At 38.2% G+C, this 25,206-nt stretch overlaps 1 protein-coding gene across 4 annotated transcripts; it reads right to left on the bottom strand.

Moving 5' to 3' along the window:
- Nucleotides 1-1,298: 1,298 nt before the first annotated feature.
- PLK4 (polo like kinase 4) lies at nucleotides 1,299-25,206 on the bottom strand. Of its 4 annotated transcripts, none has more exons than XM_039542418.1 (16): nucleotides 24,106-24,159; nucleotides 22,770-22,865; nucleotides 21,445-21,540; nucleotides 21,234-21,348; nucleotides 15,102-16,134; nucleotides 14,199-14,299; nucleotides 11,731-12,104; nucleotides 10,619-10,723; nucleotides 10,028-10,130; nucleotides 8,958-9,107; nucleotides 7,183-7,310; nucleotides 6,155-6,246; nucleotides 5,624-5,771; nucleotides 4,378-4,512; nucleotides 3,213-3,319; nucleotides 1,299-2,168 (listed from the first exon to the last, which is right to left on the bottom strand). In XM_039542418.1, the coding sequence occupies exons 2-16, from the start codon at nucleotides 22,770-22,772 to the stop codon at nucleotides 2,069-2,071; spliced, it is 2,790 nt and encodes a 929-aa protein (XP_039398352.1). In that variant the 5' UTR covers nucleotides 22,773-22,865; nucleotides 24,106-24,159; the 3' UTR covers nucleotides 1,299-2,068. The 4 variants fall into 4 exon arrangements, with proteins under 4 accessions (XP_039398352.1, XP_039398351.1, XP_039398349.1 ...); XM_039542417.1 differs by lacking the exon at nucleotides 24,106-24,159 and adding an exon at nucleotides 23,686-23,697 and having other exon boundaries at nucleotides 1,300-2,168; XM_039542415.1 differs by lacking the exon at nucleotides 24,106-24,159 and adding an exon at nucleotides 24,982-25,206 and having other exon boundaries at nucleotides 1,301-2,168.

Below are 25,206 nucleotides of genomic sequence, written 5' to 3'. Positions count from 1 at the left end.
CCCACAAAATTTGAGTATTTCACAAACAAGTTTTCAAGTAATGCATGTGCATATTGGTTATCAAGTGAAAATTGAAAAATATTTGCTTTTGTTAATATTGGGACAAATTTCAGATTGCCAATCTTTTAGGACCTATTATTACCATGTATCCCCCTCACCCTTCCAAGACTGGCCAACCACACTGTGTCATTATGAGTTTTAAGACTGTTTAGATGTGAAGGTTTGAGACTTTTAACCCCGCCCCCCCCCCACACACACACAGCCCCTGGGCGGGGAGGGGAAAGGGAAGTATGACACTTTCAGGTGACTATGTGACTGACAGGGGGTATATACAAGCCTAGCAATACACCATAGTCAGGGCAGATGCAGTCCTGCCAGCTTTCTCCATTTTGTTCTGCTCCACAACTGCTGCTTGTTAGAAAGGTCAGGCCTAAAAGACTGCTAGTTTCATGGCATGAACCAACCATGAGCAAGCTCAGTTTTGATGGAGAGGTTAGTATATTAGGCCAATGGCACCTTCCACCAGTTGAATTAATAGTGTAACTAATTTAATTAATTACAAATTCCACAACCAACAATAATCCTTCCTTATACTGACACTGATCTGGGATATCAAATGTATACTTTTCCACAGAGGCAATAGCTAATTTAAGTTTAAGACATTCTTCTCTAACAGCTTTATTTGAGATGTTACCTGCTTTAGAAAGACTTCACTTTTAGACACTTTCTGAATTTTCTAGTTACAATGAAGAAAGTGTGACCAGTAGATTCTCCCTGCTCTAAGATGTGAAATATTTGAGTAAAATACTTTTATATTTATACTTTCAGTTTTAAGGATCTTTGACCTTTATTAAAAATAAAGTGTTGCTGTATTTTTTGCTTATCTGTACTAATTCATTTTGCCTAGGAAGCCAGCTAGAATATATGACACTACAGAAGTATGTTTAAAAATTTAAAGCTCTTTGGTTGACTCCACTTACATAGCTGATTCTTAGTCCACCCATCCCAGTACATGATAACAATTCTTGAAATTTTGTCTGAATTAGGAAAAAAACTACCTGTAGCTGTACTTTGAACTACAACAGCATTTACAATGTAAAAAGTAACTGGCATAGTACTTACTATGTGGGGAAAAATTCAGAAATTCTGTAAATTTAAGAAGAATTCACCATAGTACTAGGCCCAATGCAGAGGTGATATATACCCAAAGGAAGTCTAAATTAGACATAATGATCACAAGTAGGTGCAACTTGAATTTTTTGCAGCTTCTCAGCATGCAAGTTAGAAGTAGGGTGTGGCCTAATAAGCCTGGCATTTCTACACCATTCTGCTGCACTTTTTCCAGTCCCTATACACCCTTGGATTCAGTGGGCCAAAATCAGAGGTGATGTGCCCAGGGACATTATTCCATATCGGAATGTTACAACTAAAGTTGTACCTTTTTACTCTCTCACACACACCACACCAGTGTACCATCATCTGAGAATGCCCTAAGCAATGGTTTTGTTAAATGAACCAAATGATCTGGACAATTACCACTGCATTTATTTATTTTTTTATAAAATGCTTTTGCAGGGAAATTTCATTAGAAACTGTTGCTACAAAAATATAAAACAAGTATAAAACAATGTATATTTTTACATATATTACTTGTAAGCCACATAAAATACAAGTTATTTACAGGTACAAATATTTCAACAGTGCAAATGCTTTTTCTTTGATTGCCAGCATTGACTGAGCAGTGTGGGAGGGGGGACACTATGTACAGTTCTGATTGATTGTTCAGGGATTCTTTACTTGAAAAAATCAGTCTCAGATTGCCCAGAATCTATTATGTAGAACAACTTTGTGTCCTCTGTGGAAAGTATTACACATTTGTAAGATGTGTTTCACAAATGACTGGCTAGATGTAATAGCAACACTTTCCTTCCTGCTGTTTAGCAGACATCACTGAGTAGAATTTCTGAACTATAAGAGTTTCTGGTAAGCTGAGCCAATCAGTCATTTTGCTTGAATGCCAGCAAGTTATTTATTAAGCCGCCTAGCCCAAAATGTTGCTTTATGTTCGTCACCGGGGGCCAGCTGGATTGGTAAACATCACAAGAATTGAAGACAGACAATGCAACTTCTCTTTGATGTATTCTGGTAATTTCTCATTTTCTCCATACCTAGCAGGTGGAGGAAGTTACACAAGTAAGTAGTAGAAGCCGTTTCTATGTCCAGAACATCCATATATGATTTCAGCAGATTAAGATACTAAAGAGTTCAAACTTGGGTGCCTAAAAGTTAGGAATCTATGGATCCTTAACTTAATGTCAGGAATTGTGGGTGCTCAGCCTCTCTAAAGTCAAGTCACCTACTGATTTGTCTAAATATGTATTTGGATGTCTTGAGCACCTAAAGGAAAGTTGTCTAGTTTTTTTTACTTGCAGAATTCTTTTGTTCAGAATTGTAGAGATTATATAACCTGATAAAAACCAAGAGAGTTGAGCAGCTAACTGCAAATATAGTATGCAAATGGATCTTAATGTACACTCCATTGTATGAAATTCCTACTTTTATTAATTGAACAGCAATAAAAATTTGCCATAGTCACCTGAGACTCAAAATAGAACATCTACTGTGTTCAAATGCCATCTATTGTTTGGGCTGAGATCATCAGGTCTATACACTTCATGTAGCTTAGTTACTTTATCAGGGCATTCCCTGAACTTGTAAATTGTGGACATGTTTTCAGAAAAATGGATATAGTTCTTTTCATTAAAGCTTCCTCTAGTTACTGAGCAAGCAATATAAATAAAATCTCATACTGAAGAGATATATGGACAGAACCCATTCTCATCTTATCCAGGGCTGACCGAAGATGCATTTTACGATGTGCTTGCTATTCCTACACTTATTTGATTGCCAAAACACACATGAAGTTACACACATCTGGGTTTTGGGTTTTTTTGTGCTACAACGCTAGTAAAGTTTTTATCTACACACTATGGACATAGTGCTACACATATAGGCCATTTGGGTAGTTGTCATATGATGAAATTATAGTAAAGAGATGGTTTCAATTTCTGTAACATGCTAATCAAAGTAAACATTTGTAGGAGTTAAAAAATAGTAACTGAAAGGTCAACATTAGATATCACCTGCAAAGTTTATTTTGTATTTCCATTTAGTTTGAAGGTAATCTATGTGCTTATAGAATTAAGACTCACCTAGTTGTCTGGCCATTTGGAGATGTGTAAGTGATAGAAGAGACACCTGCTTGTGCTACCAACTGGGATCCATCATTGAACTGAACCCACACTGCTCCACTAGTCAACTGACAAGAGATGTGTCCAAAGTTTACAGCTTGAAAACTTCAAATAATTAAAGTTGCATACCATAACTATTTTAAGAAGTTTATGGTAAAATTTTCACAAGTGCTGAAGTCACTTAGGTGCCCAAGCCTCATTGTCTTTCAAAGGGCTTTTTAGGCAGATTTGAAAAATAGGACTTCAGCACTTGTGGAAAGTTTACTCTTTTAGTAGTACAATTTAGCTAAGAACTGTGGAATAAAAATTGTACAAAAAACAATACAAGGTTAGTTTATATGGCTATTGGTTCTACAGTATGTGGTATAATTAGACAAATTACTACACAAATTTACTGACTCATTTAGGACCAGAAGCAGGTCATAAATTCATGTCTGGATTATGTAAAACAATTTTGCTGTTTTGTAAACTTCAACTCCCCCCCCCCCCCTCTTAATCTGGCACAAAGACCATAAAGAAACCACATATCCAGCAATGAACAGAAAATTCCCTCCTCATTCCTCCTCCAGAATAGTACCCACTAATGACAAGTACAAAAGTGACCCATGGCCCTTTAGTTTAACTCTGTCATCCTATTGTTTAAAAAGGTTAGTAGTAGTTGACTCATCCACCTGTTGGAGAGATCATTCTGTATATACCACTCTAGAAGAGAGTCTGTTATATAAACATCTACATGAAGAGAGAATTAACATATCTATATCTAGCTCCACTAGTTTTGGACTTTTCCATTGTCTCAAAGAGTTAATCTGAACTTCAATAAGTAGTACTGGCTAGCTGAACTAATCCACTCAGGTCTTCTCTCAAGGCTAGTTCCCAGTTTCCTCATTCATATTTAACCTCTTCTCCATCATCTTATTGCCCTATCCTGTACTTTCCAACCCATCTGTCTTCAAAAAGTGACCAAAACTGTAGTTTAATGAAACTTACTGTGTACTCCCTGCTTTCAAGTGAAGCCTAAATACATTTTCAAAATTAATCATTTCTTCTAGTTAAAAAAAACAAAACACTTAATTTCAAGTCCAAGAAAAAGTGGACTTGTCTACTTTATCAGCAGTTCACTACTCACCTGAGAAGCCCAACCAACATTTTTCACAAAGACTGATTTTAAAAGCTGGGCTGAGTTTGGACTACACTCCTTTTGCTGATTGGAGGAGCAGGTTGTTTCAGGAATGGTAGTGGTGAACACAGAGCCTTCATATATCTAAAAATAGAACAAAAATGCACAACACTGTTGTCCTTACTAATGATGAGACCATGATCACTTAGTTTTAGAAATAAAAATCTTAGATGTTTATGCTCCTTTATTCCTGGTTAAAATATTTAGTCGCCTATGTACGTCATCTGACCACTTTAATTACTCTATAGCATGCATGGATTACAAACCAGCAATTGATACTTTTCACTATATTCTTCATCCTCTGAACTAAAGGACTGGTAACAGGACTTCTTTTATACCATGTAAGTACTCAGAGAGCAGATTCCCCCTTCTACTTAAGCCTATTTCCCCTTAACCAGAGTCTCCTATTGTCACAACTACAGTGATTCTCTACTTCATAAACAGGCTTCAGACCATGTTAGTTACAAGAATACTTCTCACTGAGATGATCAATTGACCAATAACTAAGAGAAACAAACAGGAGAGAAATACAGCGAATTGTTCTTATTCTTTGAGTCTCTCAGTGTGTAACATATTTTTGTCTGCCAGACATTTAAAGGAGGCAACATACAAGATGCACCTGCTTCTTCTTGATTCAGTTATTTAAGCTTGTTGGGCCTTTTGACATGCTAGACTTTTTTTTTTTTTAATATACAGATAACACTAATACCAAAACAAAGCTTCACATAAAATGCACGCTTTTAAAAAACCTTGATGTCATGTCCCAGAATCATAGTTTGAATGCTTGTTAATGTCCTATGAGACATCTCCAGCACATCCAAACCAGAAGGTGCCTCAGACAGCTCTTCCATAGTGCTTTGCAATAATTAAAATACTTCTATGTTTAGCAAAATAAATTCATAAGTAAGGGTATCAAATTGTGCTCTACTGCTGTTAGGTACCGCATGACATGTCTTTTTCAGATGCCTACAAAACCTAGACAGAACAAATGAGGTGAAGATCAAGAGCTTTAAGTTACAAATTGACAAGCAAAGAAATTGTGTCAAAACATTTTAATCTAACTGTATTTGTAATCAAATCTGGTAGGTACACAGGTTAAATCCATAAAAATTTACCTTTGTATCTGAATGTAATTATTGTGTATCTGAATTCTAACTAGACAGCAATCCTCAAGTCTACATACTTGTTTACTTACAGAAGGATTTATGTTGGGAACATGACAAGGAGTAGAGCTCACAGCTATATTTCTATCCACTGAGGTAGCATCTCTCACTGCGCAGTTTACATCCACTAAAGTAGAGGGAGGTTCCAAAGCCTTCGGAGATTCAGTGTTGCCTGGCTTCCTGGAAATTAAAAATAGCACAAGAATAAAAGGTCTTCGTGAATCTTCTTACTGGGGATAATTGTGTGAAGTGCAATGCACTTAGTCAGGAAACCTGGCTTCTCTTAATTGCAATTGACTGTGTGGCTTCAGACAAGTTACTTAACCTCTGTTGCTCTACTGTCCTATCTGTAAAATTGGGCTGTGTTTACGAAGCACTTTATAGCACCATTCATTTAAGAACTTCAGATTTCATGTGTGTTTGCTATCTTTTGATCTAGATTTCTTTAACTCACCTGCATGCAGTCTAATTGTATTTTATACCAATGAAGGAGAGTCTATAAATCCAGATATATTTATATGTTTACACACCTAGTTTTGCTACAATTTAAAATACACTTTTACCTTCCAACAATTATTGGAAAAAAGGGAACACTTTCACTTCTCTTTTCTTCTTCCAAAACAGCAGCTTCCAATGCAAGACAAATACGGTGTCCCTAGTTTTGTGAAGAAAAAAATATAAAAATAAAAATTAAAAAAGAAGTTCGTTTATATCCAGAACATGAAAGTGCTATATAAATATCTGTAACATGGACTATTTAATGTGATGGGCGTGTCTGGTGTTTGCAAAAGCCTTGCTAAAGCTTACTGGTACAGAGGAAATTGGTTTTGACAAGGCTGCAGCATTTCGGCTGTTAGCAGTATAGAGAGCAGCTCCTAGACACACTGCTGTGCCTTCAGGGGGAGCTCAACTCATTCTCCTTAGCTCAAAAGCTCACTCCCATGCACCTGCTCCAAAGCCCATTGAAGACCATTAGAATTCTATTAACTTCAATGGACTTTGGATCATACACTATAGGGGCACTGAAAATGTGCCCCTATAGGGCAAGATCCAAAGTCCATACCACCCCCTCTTTCCCTTCTCACAGGCCAAGGGAAGAGAGAAGCAGGATCCCAATGTAGGAAGCTTGCAGTAAAATGAGGGTAGGGAGTGGAAAGGCATACAGTGGGTGCGTGGTCTTGGTTTCTTATTCCCAAGCCCACAAAGAGGTGGTATATTATTCCTGTGACTGCTTATTGGGAGACATGGGGCCTGAAAGGTTGGTAAATGGGTATTCCACTAAGGGCAGATTAGCGGCATTTTTTGCTTAAAACATATCTCCTTCACCTATCTGCAAGGCTGCTTTGCAGAAAAAGCAACAGAGGCTCTTTTCACAATTATCTTTAATTTACATTGGAAGTTAACTAATCAAATATAGGGATGGCATTACTTTATAAAGCCTGATTGCATTTTTTAAAAAGTCATAACATTAAAGAGAAAAGTAGGCACCGAAAGGACAGAAGATAGTCCTGGAGCCAACCTCAGTGAAAAAGGCTGCAAGTTTAGAAGCGGGCACTTTGCACTCAGAGGTGCCTATACAATAAATATTTACCTCATTTGCATGATCCATATATATTTGTATTTCCTTCAGGCCAATTTCACTGTCTTCTTTCAAAGTGTAGGATTTCCCAGATTTTTCTATCACTCGAGTAATACCTGCTGTCTTGTGTATTTTTGCCCCTAGAAAAACAAAGTCTAATCATTTTTTTCTCTAAAATATCAAAAGTTACCAAGTACAGCAAATTACTGCTGCTACATTCTTCAGAAATTGTCAAGAAATAATATATGTAAGACTTGTTGCAAAGAGAAACATCCATTCCTTTAACTCACTCCAAGATGAACTCTAAACCTAGGAGAAATCAAAAAGCAACTTAAATAGGTGAACTATAATGTTAACATATATTAATGTATTAGTGTATATTCAGTATCAGATATAGTTCCTGCGCAAATGCCATGCATTTAAAAAACCACCACCACCAAATATACATACATGAGATCTGGCCCAGGATTTCATAGCACACCACTTCACCTTTAAATTACTACTTATTTATGTTAAGACAGTGTTTCTCAACCAAGGGTACACATACCCCTGGGGTATACAAAGTTCTTCCAGGGGGCACGTCATCATCTAGATATTTGCCTAGTTTCACAACAGGCTACATGAAAAGCACTAGCAAAGTCAGTACAAACTAAAATTTCATACAATGACTTGTTTATACTTCTGTATATACTATAGCAGTATTTCTCTACCTTGGTTTATAATATATTTTATAATTATATGGTAATGAGAAAATGAGCAATTTTTCAGGAATAATATGCTGTGACACTTTTGTGTTTTTATGTCTGATTTTGTAAGCAAGTAGTTTTTAAATGGGGTGAAACTTGGGGTACCCAAGATAAATCAGCCTGCTGAAAGGGGTACAGTAGTCTGGCAAGGTTGAGAACCACTATGTTAAGATATTCCAACTCAAGACGTTAAGATAATGAAATCAAGTATTAGAGAATAGTGCTCTTGTGTTACAACTGTTGAAACAAAAATGAAGAATGTATTCATTATTTGTCTTACTCAATTAAATGAAAGGGGCCACTTAAACACAACAAAACAAGAGCTTGTTCTGCAGAACAGGCACTTCTCAGCAGTGCTACTGAAAAGTGGACTTACCTGAATACTGATCTATTTGTGTTCTTACACAATCTTTAAGAAAAAAAGTAACTACTACTATTGCTTTGGAAGGCCTAAGATTGACTTCATTGTTTTGAATGCAGCTATGCCTATTTACACCAGAAAAGAATTTGTCCTGAAATCTTTTCTTTATTTGTAATTTAGAGACATAGTTGGATCCCTTGCTCTTGAGGTTTCTACTAAAAATGCCACAATTTTTCCTAGATAATGACAGGGAAAAATCTAAGAGCAAGCACACTGTTCACCCATCTAAAATGAGAAACAATCACAGGTAGGGAGGAAGGTGATTCACAAAGAGCGACAGTAGTTAATACCACTCTTGTGGTGCGTGCTCAAAACACTGGATAATTGAATCTGCCAGGAGATAGTGGGTATTGTAACTTAAGTATTTAAATGGCTTGTGTGCTAGGGTGAAAAACAATTGACAAAATACTAAAATATATACAGTACTTAAAAAAATTGTAATACTCTTTCCTTTTTAAACTTGGAAGCGTTCACAATTTGTTCTTAGGAAATTTTTTTTTTAATAAAGCTTGAAGTTACACATGGTTTCTGTTTGATCACCAGGATTTCAGTACAATTTTGCTAATAAGGTTTAATCATTGCAGTAAAAAGCTAAAGATAGTGTCCATATGAATACATACCATCATAAAAACAAACTTCAACATCTGCAATAGGTGAATTCTCCATCAACATGCACTTAGCATATCTTGTATAGAAGGTAACTTTTGGTGTTTTGGATCTTACCAACTGTACAAATTTGGCTGCATACTGGTACTTTTTCCAGTACTTTTCTAAAAGAAGAAGATTTAAAACTCTTAATTGATTAATTCAGAAGAAAACTGTATACATATTTATAAATTATAATGAATTATTTTTAATTTGTGAGATCTGTCACTGTCTAGCTGTCACTAACTGAAAATGGGGGAAGTCAGCTTTCAAGGACTTACCTGGTAGTATTTTACAGAGCTATTTAAGTGTTTTACCCTGACAATTTTTTTTTAAAGTTAGGCCAGTATAGGACATTCATATCCATGTGGAATATATTGGATCCGTAGATTCATATATTAATATCATTCAAAGCATATGTTAGTGATTTCTTTAAGTTAGGAAGCAATGGACACATTTTATGAATATTTTCAAGATGGTTTTGGTAAAGTCAGTGAATGATCTTTAAAGCAAAAAGTAGGCTGCTGTACTAACCGTTCAGTGAAATACATTACTTGATTGTTATATATGGAGAAGCACTGCCTTAAATGCTTTAATAATCACTCAGGCTCAAACTATGGCCACAAAGAAGAAGAGGTTAGGTTGCCGGCTTTGAAGATTATTTGGAAACCCCTCCCTCCCTCAAGTTCAAGTAGTCTGAATACTAGACTCCAAAAAATCCTAAAAAAGCTTCAATCTTACCCATCCCCCTATGATGTAATGTAGGCAAATAAGTGATTCCTTATAATGAAGTCATTAAATGAAGACCAGTACCCTACCTCACAGCATTATGAAGTCTCATTACATTTCAAAGAAGAAAAAAGTAGTCAGTTTCAATTAGAGCTCTAGTTTTTGTCTTGCTCCTAAATGAATAGGCATTTTCTCCATTGTATTCAACATAAAGTATTTAAAAGCTTGTACTCATTCCAACCATGCACAAAGTTTTTTAAAAACCACACTTTTAATCTACTTTTTTTTTTTTAAACAAAAGAAAATGTTACACTACCTGGCAAGTTGTCAAAGTTGTACATAACAACATCTTCAGGAGGAGAGGGAGGTCCATCATCAAGAAGGAAGCCTCTTCCTTCATTTGGATGATAAACTGTGATCTAACAAAAGCCCCCCAAAATCTTATAGTTATATTGCTATACAGTATATCACAAATTCCTTATCTGAAAACTGTGGATGGAAGTTACACAATGCAAGGCTTAACTACTGTATTCCTCTGTCTAAGCAATCTTAATTTACTTTGGCAGGTTTCAGCTAAAAGTTTAGCCAGTTTTAGATCCAAAACCAAAATCAAAGGTCTATTTTTAAAAAAAAAACAAAAACAGAAACAAATCAGTCTGCTACTTGCATTCCAAAGGCTGCACTACCCAAGAAGAAAATATCTGCAGTTTCGCACCCATCCTTGATGCAAAATATTCAACTGCTATCTAAAGGATAAAAAGTGTTCTAAACAAACTGATACTCAAATTAAGGTTAATATAGCTAAAGGCTATTGCTTTTATTTTGATATACTGAACAGTTTAATACTATAGTCACTTGATATTTATAATAAATGGAAATGATCAATTTAAGTTAAATTACTACTCACCACACTTCCATCACAAGATATTCTGAGAACTTCTTTCACAAGCTCTTGGGAATGGAGTTCCTTTAGAAACTCCATACACACTTCTCCTGCATCTAAAATACTCACCTAAAACACACACAAAAAATAAAAGCCAGGTTAAAATTTAATTTCTTGCCCAAATGAGACTATACTTCCCCCTCCCCCCCCCAAACATTTCAGAAAAGTATTTGTTTCCTCCCTCTCCATGTTTATAGCAAATTCATAAAAATGAACAATGGTATTACCAAGATCAAGCAGCTGATTTTGTGCTCCCTGAAGTAACTTGTACAGGTAATGCTATTACTTAGGACAATTCTAATGCTTGTTCAGCATGAACAAAGAGTTATATAGCCAAGTGTGTGGCTTCTTGAAGTGACCAATCAGAAATGAGGAGGTAGATCAGCCCTAATACCTTTTCAAATACTAGGGTAAGGGAGGAGAAAGAACAGATGGAGGATGAAGAGGGGGAAAGCAGTAAGAGAAACAAAGGAAAAGAGACAAGAATGAGAAAAAACAAGAAATTGAGATAAGCAGGGACTGAAAGAACTTTATTTTTAAAGGAGAGAGAAAAAAAGAAAGCAATGAGGAAAAAGAGGTCAAGAGTGTTTGTGAGAGAAGGAGCAAGACTATTCTCTTCAATTCCAATTAAGATACATAGCTTAAAAGGAAATGGTCATGTTTTATATTACTACCACGTGCACATAATATTTTAATTTGGTCACATTAACGTTCAAAACAAGACCTGTAAAGTTAAAGTGTGCATTTTTCAAATACTTGGAAAAACATGCCTATTTTTAATATATCTAGTGTGTGTCAGGCTGTAATTTTCTTCTATTTGTAAACTCAGAATGAGACGCTAACGTTTGTGCCAAAAATCAGTAATGGCATTAGATTATATGAAGACTGAAGTTTACCATACTAATGAAGACTGAGATTTACCATGCCATACTAATCTTTGATTTCTTTTAATAGACATCTTAGAAAGCATGTGAGCACACCAGTTTCACTGAGCAATTGCATAAAAAAGTATCTCCATTTTCACTATACTTAATCCATAAATATTTATTTTTATAATTTCAAAAAACAAAACATACCACTGCATTTTTTGTTTTTTGTCTGATTGATTTTAGCCTGTGAGCATTCAGAGGAGATACAATACTTCGCAGTGTAGGTTTCTGATGTCCTAATAGTTCTTTGCCCCTGATTTTTCCTTGTTCTGAAGTTGGATAGAGACCAAATGCAGATGCTGGTTGAGCTTTGTCAGATTTACATTGAAGTCCAGAGGTATATTTCTTTGTACTGATCTCATTTATAGAATGCGCAACGTCAATGGGGGCACTGGGATTTTTTTTTTCTTTTAAGCCATTCCAGGCATTTCTTGATGTTTCTTGCTGCACACCTAGATGGTATCGGAAACCTCCATTTGTGTTATCAGTACTGATGTGATCCAGAGGCTCTCTCAGCTGAGCTGAAAAATAGCATTGTATTCAGGTTAGAGGTTTAAGAAATTCATTACTTTGGAAGAGTTTTCTCAGTTCTTAAGGGGCAAGGGGAGGTGGGATAGAAAGGAAGGAACTATTTCATGGTCTTTAAAAAAATTTCAAAGTAACTAAAATTTAAAAAATAAAACTAAGTAACTGCAGAAGAAAGGTTGGTTTAGCCCTCAATATTGAGTAACATTTCTAGGCTGAGATCAGTGTGTCATTTTAGTTTATTCCAAAATAAAATGACTCAAATTTGAAAGATGTATTGAACTCCAATACAATTTAAAATAAATTCCACTATGTGACTAATGTGTCAATCACTGCCTTTTAAATATAGTGGGTGCAGAGTACCTTAACTGAAACAGCATTTCTGAATGATTTGTTTCCAAATTATACCACCACTAGTACACTTCTAAATATTTATTTAATTTAAAACAGGAATCAAACTTGATCTCCCTCGGTGGAAAGAAATATTGTTAATTTACCACTCAGGTAATATATGTAGTACTATTAAAAGGACTAGCAAGTTTTACTGAAATTACAATATGGCAAACTCTTGATAGAATAAAAACCACTTCTCAAATGCACTTTTTAAGAAGTGTTTTCTATTTTAGCTATAAAGTAGACAGAAATAGAATACTTGAATATGCTAGTGCCATAAATAAAAAATATTTACAATATTCTGCTTTTTATGTGTAATATGACAGCAAAAGGGTAGATTAGAAATTTAGATTACACTGGTAGGTGTGAATAGTTATGCTATATTTTCCCACGTTCAGCTAGGGGAACAGATTGCTTTTATATTTGATTTGGCCATGACGGTTATATTTGATTAAATGAGGCCGATATTTAATCGGCCTCATCTCTCTCCTTCACCCAAACAATGAATGCATCCTTTCTACCATGGCATAGAAGCAATGCAAAAAGAATAAAAGAGTTGAGAAGGGACAGAAAGCAGAGATAGCTAGATTATATGAGGAATAGGGTAATTCCAACTATATATATATCATATGGTTACAATTCCCCCAAGGGAAAGGGAGTCTGACAATATCAAACAAAGAAAAATGAGTGGTTTTGTGTTATTTAAACCTCTTGGTTAAATTACATCTTTATTATGTACAGTTTGCATATACGATGTAATATAATGCATGGCAAAGAACTCCTCCTTCCCTTCTGTGTCTTTTGTATTTCTCTCCACCCTCCCTTCTGCAACTCTAATTATCATCTGTCTTTCATACTCTACACTCATACACAAAACATTTTTATGTTATTCAAAGAATGACATCTCAGTATCTCCAAAATAGTGAAGTTAGGGTAAAAATATTCAAAAGCACCAGAGTTCAATTTTCAAAAGTGACAGGCATTCAGGAACTTAAATCCCATTGGAAAAAGTCAGTGGGATTTAAGTGCTTTTGAAAATTTTACCCTTCACTCTTCAAATCATCATTTAATAGGCACAGAGTTGTTCTGCTTCTGGTCAGTACTGAACAATGAGGAAGGACTATAAAATTCTGTATTATAATTTTCCTGTTGGTACTAGTTGTTTTTATAAGTACAATAAATGAAAAAAAAAATCAGAAAGTTAATGATGGTAGCCAAAGGAAAGGATGACCTCATTTCAGAGTGATATACAATGCGACTATCAAGCTTCACTTATGATACTGCAGGCAGTTATTCTTGTACCATTTACTATACTTTTAGTTCATAATGTGTTTATCTGCATAGAAAAACATTTGAATATTGAAGGGGACACAAAGGAACACATCATAATAATTCGTTATTTTAAGTACCCTCCCATGTTTCCTCCAGGAAGCCAGACTGCACCCCCACCCTCCCATGGAAGCGAACACTACTTAATGTCCAATTTCTTATGTAATATTAGCAGTACATCCTATTGTACTGGATAATTTCACCACACACAATTAGATTTGTCCTTTTGTCACAAATAAGGAAATATTAATTTATAAGACAAGTAAGTAATTACATGCCTAGGGCAAATAACAGCATTTCTTTAGTTTGTATAGGTCATGCAAACTTGACAATTAAAAAAAAAACAACAACATTCTGAAAATTCATACCATTTGTCTGTATGCTTCCAAGCCACTGCTGCATTGTTTCAGTCTGGGACTTCTGTTCTAATAAACCAATACTGGGCTTCATTGGACAGAGATAATTTGAGCTAAATACACAAATATGTGTAAGTGTTTCCATAACAATAAACATGAATATTTATTGGCTATTGACCCTAAAGCTAAATAAATTTGTACAACGTGGCTCTTTTACTAAATGAGTAGTATAGCTTTTGTGAAATAAAAGTGACATCCATAAACAAGATTATACTGTACATTTGTATAACATAAGAGTAATTCTATTCCAGATGCAGAGACAGTAACAGAACATGTTGGCGGGGGCTAAGAGAATCATATAGAACTTTGGAGACTCCAGATAACATGGGACAGGTGCACCAGGCAAATATAGCAAAAAAGCAAATATTATTTCCATACATATAGTCTAAAATAGATATATTGGTTTATTGTTATACTATTAGTTAACTGAAGTTTGACAAATTTAAGACAGCCAGGGCTCTCATCAATTAGGACCTGGAACTTGCACATGCAGAGGACAATGGCTATTGGTGAAGCATTGCATTTGGGGCTTTCTTCCCCCACCCCTCTACAGCCCCCAGACAGCTATACTGGCAGAAGCCACATCCTCCTCCTACTTGGCATCTAAGCCAGGCTTGCAGAGACTTTCAGCAGTCAAGACTTGCTCCTCCCCTCATGGTGGGACCCTATAGTTTTCACCAGAGACATATAGGAGGGGAACTCATTTTTAAAACACTAATAGAAAATGCATTTGTGCTGACTGAAATTTAAATGTTTTTCTACTATAGCTTATTCCATAACATTATGCATTTAACAAGACAGATAGTTCTAGATTTTATCTTAAAGCTGCCAATTCTAAAACAGACTGATTCTTACTGTGTTTGGTCTTTCACAGGTGGAGATGTGTGCTTTTCAAAAGAACCAGAACTATAGGAAGTCTTATCCTTAAATATAGGGGGAATATCACCATAGCTGTTTACACGTGAAAATCTTTCTGTATTTTCCATCACTCCTACTCTGGTCGTTGAAAGCAGTTCTATGGAATGGCATCTCTCCACAGTGTTTGATATTCCTTGAGTCTGACTGCGAGATGCGCCAGACCTATCAGAAGAATGGGCCCTCCGAAGATAACGTGAATGTGGTCTCTCTTCAGTAAGTTGCATTGTTCTTCCCCTACCACTTATGCCAGTTTCTTTTCCCTGAATTCCCCAGTGATTATAAGAACTGCTTCCATCCACAGATGAAATGTCACTGGAATTCTTATTTTTAGGAAATACAGTCATTTTATTTGGGAGTGGCTGACCAACCAAGAGCCTTTTCTTTTCCTTCAAGCAACCACTTACACTGACACTGGAAGAGCCAGTGAAGGCTGTAGAGATTGTGGCATTTCCACTGTCCATTGAATCCTCCACGGTTCCTGAATCTTTACTTCGTGCCGAGTTATATCTGGACATAAAAGGATGATCCAGTACAGATGAAAGACTTAAACGATCTGCTGGGTTTTTGCGAAGTAACCGGTGTACAAGGTCTTGAGCCTCCCCTGACAAAAAAGTTGGCATTTCATAATCTGCTAATACTACTTTATTCAATGTGTTCTTGACTGTGTCAGTGTCAAAAGGTGGTTTCCCAATAAGAAGAGTATAGAACATACACCCCAAAGACCACACATCAGATTCAAGTCCATGTGCACTCCGTGTGGCTATTTCTGGAGAAATGTAGTTAGGAGTTCCACACATTGTGTAATGCTTTTCATGAGGCATTTTCAATTGCGTTGCTAGTCCAAAATCAGCAATCTTGATGTTCATATTACTGGTGAGTAGAAGGTTAGAAAGGGTGAGGTCCCGATGTAATATTCCATGAGAATGAAGATACAACATCCCTGTGATAATCTGATGCATAAAGTGTCGTGCTGTTAGAACATAAAAATATAAAATCTGGTTTTAGTAGAATATTTGAAACAGTAAGCATCAAAACATGACTAAGTATCTTATGTGCCCCAATCTGACCCATTTATTAGGATCAAATTACTAAAAGTGTGTAATGTAACTGTCATTATATTAAAGAGATTAGAGGAGAGATTATTTGCTGTTACTATACTGTTTAGCTGTCTCACCAAGACTCTGTGTTTCTAAGGGAAATCCATGAAACATGGTAATGGTGCTTTTAATCCAGTAATCAAATCTGTTTCTTTGCCACTGTGCAAAACCACACTTAATCAAGAACTTGAGTACAAATTGAAAATATTTAAAACTGGCCCTAGATGCTTTGACAACTTGTTAACATGGGGCAGTGATTTTATTTCTGAACACCCTAGAACAGTGGCTTTTAACGTGTGGTCCGCGGACCACTGGGGTTCTACAGGCTACGTCTAATAGGTCCGCAAAAGGTTGTTACCATAGAACGGTGGTTTTCAACCTGTGGTCCATGGAGCTCCGCAGACTATGTCTAAGATTTCCAAACGGGTCAAACAACTCCATTTGAAAATGTTTAGGGGTCCGCAAATGAAAAAAGGTTGAAAAAAAATCACTGCCCTAGAAGTTAGTATATAAAGCAGATTCTTAGAACTAATCTGTTTTGTGTGATGTATAGGTTATATATACACAAGAGATCAGGTGTTTGGACACAGTGTAACAGATCACTAATAAACTGGCACAGATGTCAACAATGTTGAAAACACAAATAATCTTGAGCAGTCCCTTCTCCCAGTAAACTAATTTAAAAGTTACAATTAGAAACTGTTTTCCCTACCACAACAGGTAAAGCAATCATGAAACAAAGAAGACCAAGAGCATAGTCTAGAACAAGAGGATGAATGCCTTAAGGCTTCACATAGACTGAAATAGTGTCCTGTACCACTGCTTCAGGATTATGGCTATGGCAGGAAGCACTGTTTGCTGAGGCAAATGACCATTAACCCTTCTTCCATCCCATACACATTACAACATAAACATAACATTTCTTCTCACTTCCTTTCAATTACCAATCCTTATTACAGCTCAAGGAATTCACCCTTCCTAACTGTGTACATGATGCACTCTTGGCAAAGTGCCTGAAGCACATAGAAAAAAAAACTTACAAGTTATTCTAAAATACAGTAAAGTCACTTCTACAAGGCAACCTTCTGTCCTGAAATCACTCAGAAGTATTCCCAAGTGTACTGTGTACAAGTTGGCTTCATCATTAGACCACCTCTAAATTCAGTCAGTATGACTCTACATGACAACATAAGAACAGGATCTTATTCAACAAATCCTGATGACTTAGTGAGAAAAATATGTTTGTACCACCCTCAGTGCCTGTTGGCAGTGCAGAGCCAACACAACTAGAAGAGGAATTATATTCACTTGTATTTCGTTAATTAATTGTTTACAAGTTCCAATCAGTTGCACTTGTGCAATCCCACTGGAGACAGTGGTGTTACCTTCAGAATAGAACTGCATTTTAAATTCGGTAGTCATCCCTAGGGATGTACTGTATTCTTCAGTGCTTCTGCCTCCCAGCTGGAGTGCAATTAAAGACATATTGGTTGGAAAGCAACACCAACCACCATCTTTCAAATTGCAGAAGCTAGTCTACTGGCCAACTCCCTTATTCCCCTCCCCGACCCGCACCCAATATATTCAGTCTCTTTTTCTACTCCTCCTTTAGGAGTTTGGAGAGGGCAAAGACCTTAAGAAAACTTTGGAGAGAGAGGAGTGAATTGTACTGGTAAAAGTCACCATTCCACAGAAAAGACTAATTTGGGTCTAGCAGACAGTATTTTTTAAATAACTTTTCCCAAATTGGTGAAAGCACGCCGCTTTGCAGCTTCCTGTTCTATCACTTAATTCTGGCTCCTGAGTCTGTTATGGGGATGATGTCTATAAGGGATAATACAAAGCTTTAACAGGTGAAGAACAATGAATTGCACTTACACGTATTTCAGTGCTTTAAAAAAAATCCCCAAATGTACAGTAATATCTGTCCTGAACCACTATTCAAGAGAGACCAACAAAAATCGGTTGTTTGACGTGTATATCTACTTGACAAGGAACTCTGGCAGTAACATGGGGATTGGTGCTTCTTGTAGCAATGATTTCCATATGAAAAGTATATGGGCATTGCAAAAAAAAAAAGCAACTGCCAGCCTTGCTAATTCATTGTGTATTCTTTCCTCCCAATGTATCATTCATCATCATTAGCAAATAGTTCCACAAAACAGATTAGGCCCTCAGAACCATACGGACAGCCACAGAGTTTTCATATCCACCTCCATTTTGGAACTTGGTAAATAGTTCCAATGATGCTGCACAAAACAAACTAGACTCCAGCTCTTTTTTGACCTGTGTTGGATCTGCAATATCAAGAATAAAAAACCAGCAAAAACAGAAAATAATGGGGCTGTTCCAATGCTCCTGTTAGGGCTGTTGATTAATCAGTTAACTCAAGCGATTAACTAAAAAATATTAATTGTGATTAATCACACTGTTAAACAATACCAATTGAAATTTATTAAATATTTTGGATTTTTTTTCTACATTTTCAAATATATTGATTTCTGTTACAGCACAGAATACAAAGTGTACAGTGCTCATTTTATATTACAAATATTTGCACTGTAAAAATTATAAACAAAAGAAATAGTATTTTTCAGTTCACCTCATACAAGTACTGTAGGGCAAGCTCTTTATCATGAAAGTGTAACTTACAGAGATATATATTTTTTGTTACATAACTGCACTCAAAAACAAAACGTAAAAACTTTAGAGCCTACAAGTCCACTCAGTCCTACTTCTTTTTCAGCCAGTCACTAAGACAAACAAGTTTGTTTACATTTACGGGAGATACTGCTGCCTGCTTCTTATGTACAATGTCACCTGAAAGTAAAAATAGGCATCCACATGGCACTTTTGTAGCTGGCATTGCAAGGTATTTATGATATCCTAAACATTCGTATGCCCCTTCATGCTTCAGCCACCATTCCAGAAGACATACTTCCATGTTGATGATGCTCATTAAAAAAATGCCTTAATTAAATTTGTAACTGAACTCCTTGGGGGAGAATTGTATGTTTCCTGTTCTGTTTTACCCATATTCTGCCATATATTTCATGTTATAGCAGTCTCAGATGATGACCCAGCACGTTTGTTTTAAGAACACTTTCACAGCAGATTTGACAAAACGCAAAGATACCAATGTAAGATTTTTAAAAACAGCTACAGCCTTCCGCCCAAGGTTTAAGAATCTGAAGTGCAATCCAAAGTCTGAGGGGTATGAGGTGTGGAGCATGCTTTCAGAAGTCTTAGAAGAGCAACACTCAGAGGCGGAAACTACAGAACCCGAACCATTAAAAAAAGAAAATCAACCTTCTGCTGGTAACATCTGACACAGATGATGAAAATGAACATGCATTGGTCTGCTCTGGGTCGTTATCAAGCAGAATCCACCATCAGGGTGGTTGAAAGCATAAAGGGACATATGAATCTTTAACGCATCTGGCACGTAAATATCTTGTGATGCCAGCTACAACCATGCCATGCAATTTCAGGTGACATTGTAAACAAGAAGTGGGCAGCATTATCTCCTGCAAATTGCAACCAAACTTGTATGTCTGAGCGATTGTCTGAAGTAGGAGTGAGTGGACTTGTGGGTTTTACATTGTTTTATTTTTTAATGTAGTTTTTTTTTGTACATAATTATACATTTGTAAGTTCAACTTTATCATGAAAGATTTCACTACAGTACTTGTATTAGGTGAACTAAAAAATACTACTTTTGTTTTTTACAGTGCAAATATTTATAATAAAAAATATAAAGCGAGAACTATATACGTATTGTGTTGTAATTGAAATCAATATATTTGAAAATGTAGAAAACACCCACAAATATTTAAATAAATGGTATTCTATTTTTTTAATTGCACAACTGATTTTTTTAAATCATGCAACAGTCCTAGTTCCTATTGTATGGAGACGCAACTTGGATGTAATAACAGGGACACAAATCTGTGGAGTAAGAATATGTCAATTTTACGTAGTCATATTTCAGATTAGAACTGTAATTTAACAAAGGTTACACCTTAATGTTAAAAGGGAAGATCTACCTCGGCATCACTGAAGACCAGTTTTTAATATTTTATTTCTAGTAGCACATGGACTTATAAGGAGGGATGCAAGAAATCTGTTTCCCGGAGAAAAACATGGAATTTTCATTTTTACAAACAATCTTCAGTTTTTACATTTTGTGAAAAAATAAAAATATATTAACTATTAACTTAATTTTGCTGGAAGTACCAATGTCACTTATTCAATGCACACAACCTCCCACTCTTTGACTGATTTTTTAATTTAAAATTACAGTGGAACCCCTTTTTATCCGATCTAATTGGGACTGGGGCCAGAATGGATAATCAAAAACTCGGATAATCAGGAGAATTGGCAAAGAGCTTTCTGTCCCTTATTTTAAGATGCGGTGGGGGTGCTCAGGCAGTCAGCCCCACACAGTGGGGGCTGATCACCGGAGCCACAGCCACGGTCAGCCCCAGGCAGCTGGTGGTTGGTTAACTTGGAGATCTGAATAATGGAGGCTTGGATTAACGGGGTTCTACTGTATATCAATAAAACATTGTGTTCTACCGATAACTATATATATTGTGGCTAAGGAAACTAAAGTTCAGCATTTCATTTTAATCACAGAAAAACATGGATTTATATTTTTTTTAAATCAGAGAATTTGGGTTTTTTTAATCACAGAAAATTAAGGTCCCTGCTTATAAGTCATAATTGTTGTTATTCTATTATGCTATCATTCCTGTCCCAAACAGGACTAACAACAAAACAAAGAAACTACATATCAAATATATATGCAATTGTAGCAAAGTCTTTCAAGTACTACTAGATTTAGAACTACATAGAATTGCTCCAAGGGAAAGCAATGACAGCGATAGATAAAAGTCCCTTTTAAAAATGTATCAAAATTAAATGATTAAAAAAAAGTAAAAATGTCACTATATGAAAGAATCCAACCCACTTTCTTCTTCAGAAAAAGGCTTCATTCTGTTCTTTAGATATCTGCTCATTTCTCCATTGTGACACATCTCTAGTATCAGGTACACGTAGTTGCTATCTTCAAAATAATTATAAAGCTAGAACATAAAAACAGAATAAAAACAGTTAGAATACTTTTACAATGAATGGAGCAGAATTTTAAGGTAGTGTACAAAGTGTAAGGTTATTCTTACCTCAAGTATAGAAGGATGTTTTAATTGACAATGTATCTTCACCTCATTTTGAACTCTCTGTACCATTCCAGCTTTGTGCATGGCCTTTTTGTCTATCTGAAAAAGGGACCAGAGAAGTCGTTTCAAGACACATTTTAAGATAAATCCCACAATGGAATTAATGCTACCATCAGACTCTACTTGTGTCGACTATATATTGCATCTTACAAGTTCTTTTGTAACCCTATAGATACCCAAGTTCCTTCTACATTTAACTTTTCTTTAAATCAGTCTATCTGCACTTTGAGTTTAAATCACAATAGTGTGCACTTAATACTTTGTTCTTAGACACACAGATTTGGAATAATATTTGATTGTGTAACAAGCAGTTATGCATGCAAATCTAGAAGAACTGAAAAAAGAAGTCACTAATAAAGCAGATAAGAAATATTTAGGCATATTTAATGTGGTAAAATGGACTATTTATAAGCAATATGTAGTTAATTTCAATGCAACCTGAAAATATAATCTTGTGAAGACAAACCTATACCACCTGTATTAATTCTAGCAAAAGTTGGTTAATATGAATAAGTAAAGTTTATAAAATACAAACAGGTATTTTGATAAACTATAAGCCAGCCTTCCAAGAAAATCAAGATTAACCAACCCAGGCACAAAATCTGTTTACCCACGATTATCACAAAGAGGATAATAATGAAAAATCAAATGATTTTTCTTTTTTAGCAGATGAAAGTAAATTTCTTGTCCATAGGTCAGTGGAATTTTGCAAGCCTACTCAGGTCCTAATCCTGCAAACTACTCTGTGTGAGCTGCACCCCCTGCACTCATTTGGAACCTCACTGACGTCAGGATCAGGCTCTTAGGATATAAATTCTGAGGCAGGAACTGTCGGCCAGATCCTCAGATTTAAATTATTCTCCTGTAAATTATTATAGTTCCGTTGAAATCCATGATAATTTACACAGGCTGAGGATAAATCCCATCTTTAATGTGTTTCTACTGCACTTGGCATGAAGAAAGACCCAATCAGATTGGGATGTCTGGGCATCACCCCAATATACTTAAAATTTATATCTCAACTTTGCAATATGCAATTCAATCACTAGTTCTTAGCCACAAAATCTAATGCAGAGCATTAGATATGCAACCAAAAGCAAAGTTTGGCAAGGGAGAAGATACCAGCAGTGAGAGGCAATATTCTCTTGGCAGTATGCATAGCTATAGTAGGACAGGAAAGAGCTGACTTGACTCGTCCGCCAGTGGCTGCACCTGTGCAAGTCACATGTGCATTCTCCCGCTGTGTATGGGACAGTAGTAACACTTACCATTTTGATGGCCACTTCCAAGCCAGTTTTTAGGGATATCGCCCTGTAGACCCCGGCGAAGGAGCCCTTCCCCAGAAGGTTCCCCACCTTGAAATCCTGAAAAAGAGAAAGAGACCACCTCACAGTTAGTCTTCCATGACTGTGCAGGGTGCCCCTCTTCCAGGGATGCTGGAATAATTTTTATAGTGGGAGTGCTGAGAGCCATTCAATCAAACTGTAAACCATGTATATGATGGAAACCACTTCAAGCTCGTTCGCTGCCGGACACACACCCCACCGCCGCACCCCTAGATCCAGCACCTACGCCCTCTTCCCGGCCCACGGGGCGGGGGGCAGGAGCGTACCTGGATGGAGCTCTCCCCGGCCCGGCTGCGAGACATGCCGGCAGAGGCAACGCGGCTGGGCTTGGGGGCCAGAAGGAGACTCAGCAGCCACTCCGGCATCTTCCCCAGAGCTTGCACTCTAACACAGTGGCCAGAGGGGAGCAGTAACCGCGCCGGAGCCGGGCAGCCTTCCCGCCGGCTCTCCCGCGCCTGGGGGAGCAGAAGGGGGAACAACGGCCGCCAGCTCCCGCTGCCATAGCAGCGGCGGCAGAGGCACCTCCCGCCTGACAGTCCTAAGCGGCCGCAGAGAGATGCTCCCCCCCCGTGGCCCGTCACAGCCCCCGCACGGAAGACTCGCTTCCCTTTGGGGGTGGCTCCCAAGCGGGCACTAGGGGCCCTGAGCACCAGTGACTACTAGGATCCCGTGGGACAGTTGAAGCGAGATGGCAACAGATGTGCACGGCAGGGGGAAAGCGAAAGGGGCCCACTCACACTCCGAGGGCTGTGGCCAAGCTGTTTGCTCCGCTAAGTCCCCTTGTAAACGGTGACGCACAGAAGCCTTCCCTGCCCCTGCAGTTCGTAGGGAGACCAACCTGGAGCTCTGCAACCACCCTCCAGCGAGAGCAACCTCTCGTCAGCTAGGGACGCTCAGCGATGGCACACGGACAACACCCAGTACCTTAAAGGGCTGAGCCCAACTGCAACAGCTGGAAGTAGTGTAGGCGGATCCCAACCACCTTTTCACTTCCTAGGGGTCTAACTTAACAGCGGCCCTTCATCGCTACAGTTGATCTGGATACAACACGGTTAAAAGGAACAACCTTGCTAAACAGTCCCCTGGCTCAGTGTTACTCTCAGGAGAGACAAGCCTTAGGATAAAATATTTATCTCTTCCTTATACTTCCTGTCACTTGCATGTGAACAATGAGGTAGTATTAGTGTTGACTAGGATGTATGGTATTATAGAGGACCCATAGCTAGCAAGAGAAAACTGTCGCCAGACAATGACCCACCCGTTCAGGCTGAGAATTTCTTGGGGAAAGTATGTTACAGTCTCTGGTCCTGATCTGCAAAGTACCTCCACATCGACTCTCCAGTCCAGACAAAACTCTTATTGACCACAACCAGAATCATATACATGTTCTGTCTGCTGAGTCATGACATGAGTAGCGGCTTCCAGTACAGACTGGTAGCAGAGTAACTTCAAAATACGCCAAAATCTTGGTCGTTGCCTTCTCCTTGATGCACCAAAGAATACACCATGGAGTGGCCAGAGACCGCAGCGATGGGTGCTTCTGAAACGCATGCAGTTAACAGTGGAGTAGCAAGTGTCTGCTGCACTGCAGCCAGCTGGCCACGGGGCTTGCGGTCACTGGGAGACAGAAGCTGCAGGATTCATGCGGGGTCTGGAGAGCAGAGCAATCAGGCGAACACGCCCAGAGGCAGTAGAAACCATCTGCCTGGCAGTTTGGTCTGAGATCAGGTTGCACCAGAAATACTAGGCTGGGGGAGAGAGCAGGGGTTGCTAGGAGCAGACGGTGCTATTGAATTCACACTTGCCACCTGCCAGGGTTCAGGCTGTCAGGAGGGGGTGGGCACGACCGGGGGAGAGGCCACCCTACCCGTGTCCTCCTCCCCAGTCGCGCTTACTGCGCCGGGGCGCGCCCTGGGAAGCCTTAGGCCCTGAGCCAGCACAACGCAGCCGGGGGAGTAATTCACTCCCCGCGCTGGGGGTGGGGGAGGCACCACCCCAGCAGGTAGCAGGAGGGGGCGGGGCTGCTGCTCCAAGCTTCCCGTCCCGGGGGATTGGTCGGGTCCTGCCCCTGCCCGCTCAGGAGAATGGTGGGGTCTCGGCCCCACCCCCACGCGGGGGACGGTCGGGTCCGCACCTCTATCTTCTCGCCGATGCAGGTCGCCATGGTGCCGGCCGGCCGGCCGCTCCTCCCGCGTCCTCTCTATGATTTCCCCTCCGAAGCGCGGCTGCGGCGCCCCATTATGGCCGCGTCCTCAGCCCGCCGTGCCCCAGGCCGCTCCTTCCCCGCTCCAGGGCCCGGCGGGAACCTCTCTCCCTCCACACCACCATTTTGAAAAATCGCGCCGTTAGCCCTCCTAGA

This window comes from Mauremys reevesii, linkage group 5, assembly GCF_016161935.1.
Source record: "Mauremys reevesii isolate NIE-2019 linkage group 5, ASM1616193v1, whole genome shotgun sequence".
NCBI classification, from domain to species: Eukaryota; Metazoa; Chordata; order Testudines; family Geoemydidae; genus Mauremys; species Mauremys reevesii.
The sequence above is the reverse complement of the archived record's forward strand: the minus strand, read 5'-3'. Positions and strand labels throughout refer to the sequence as shown.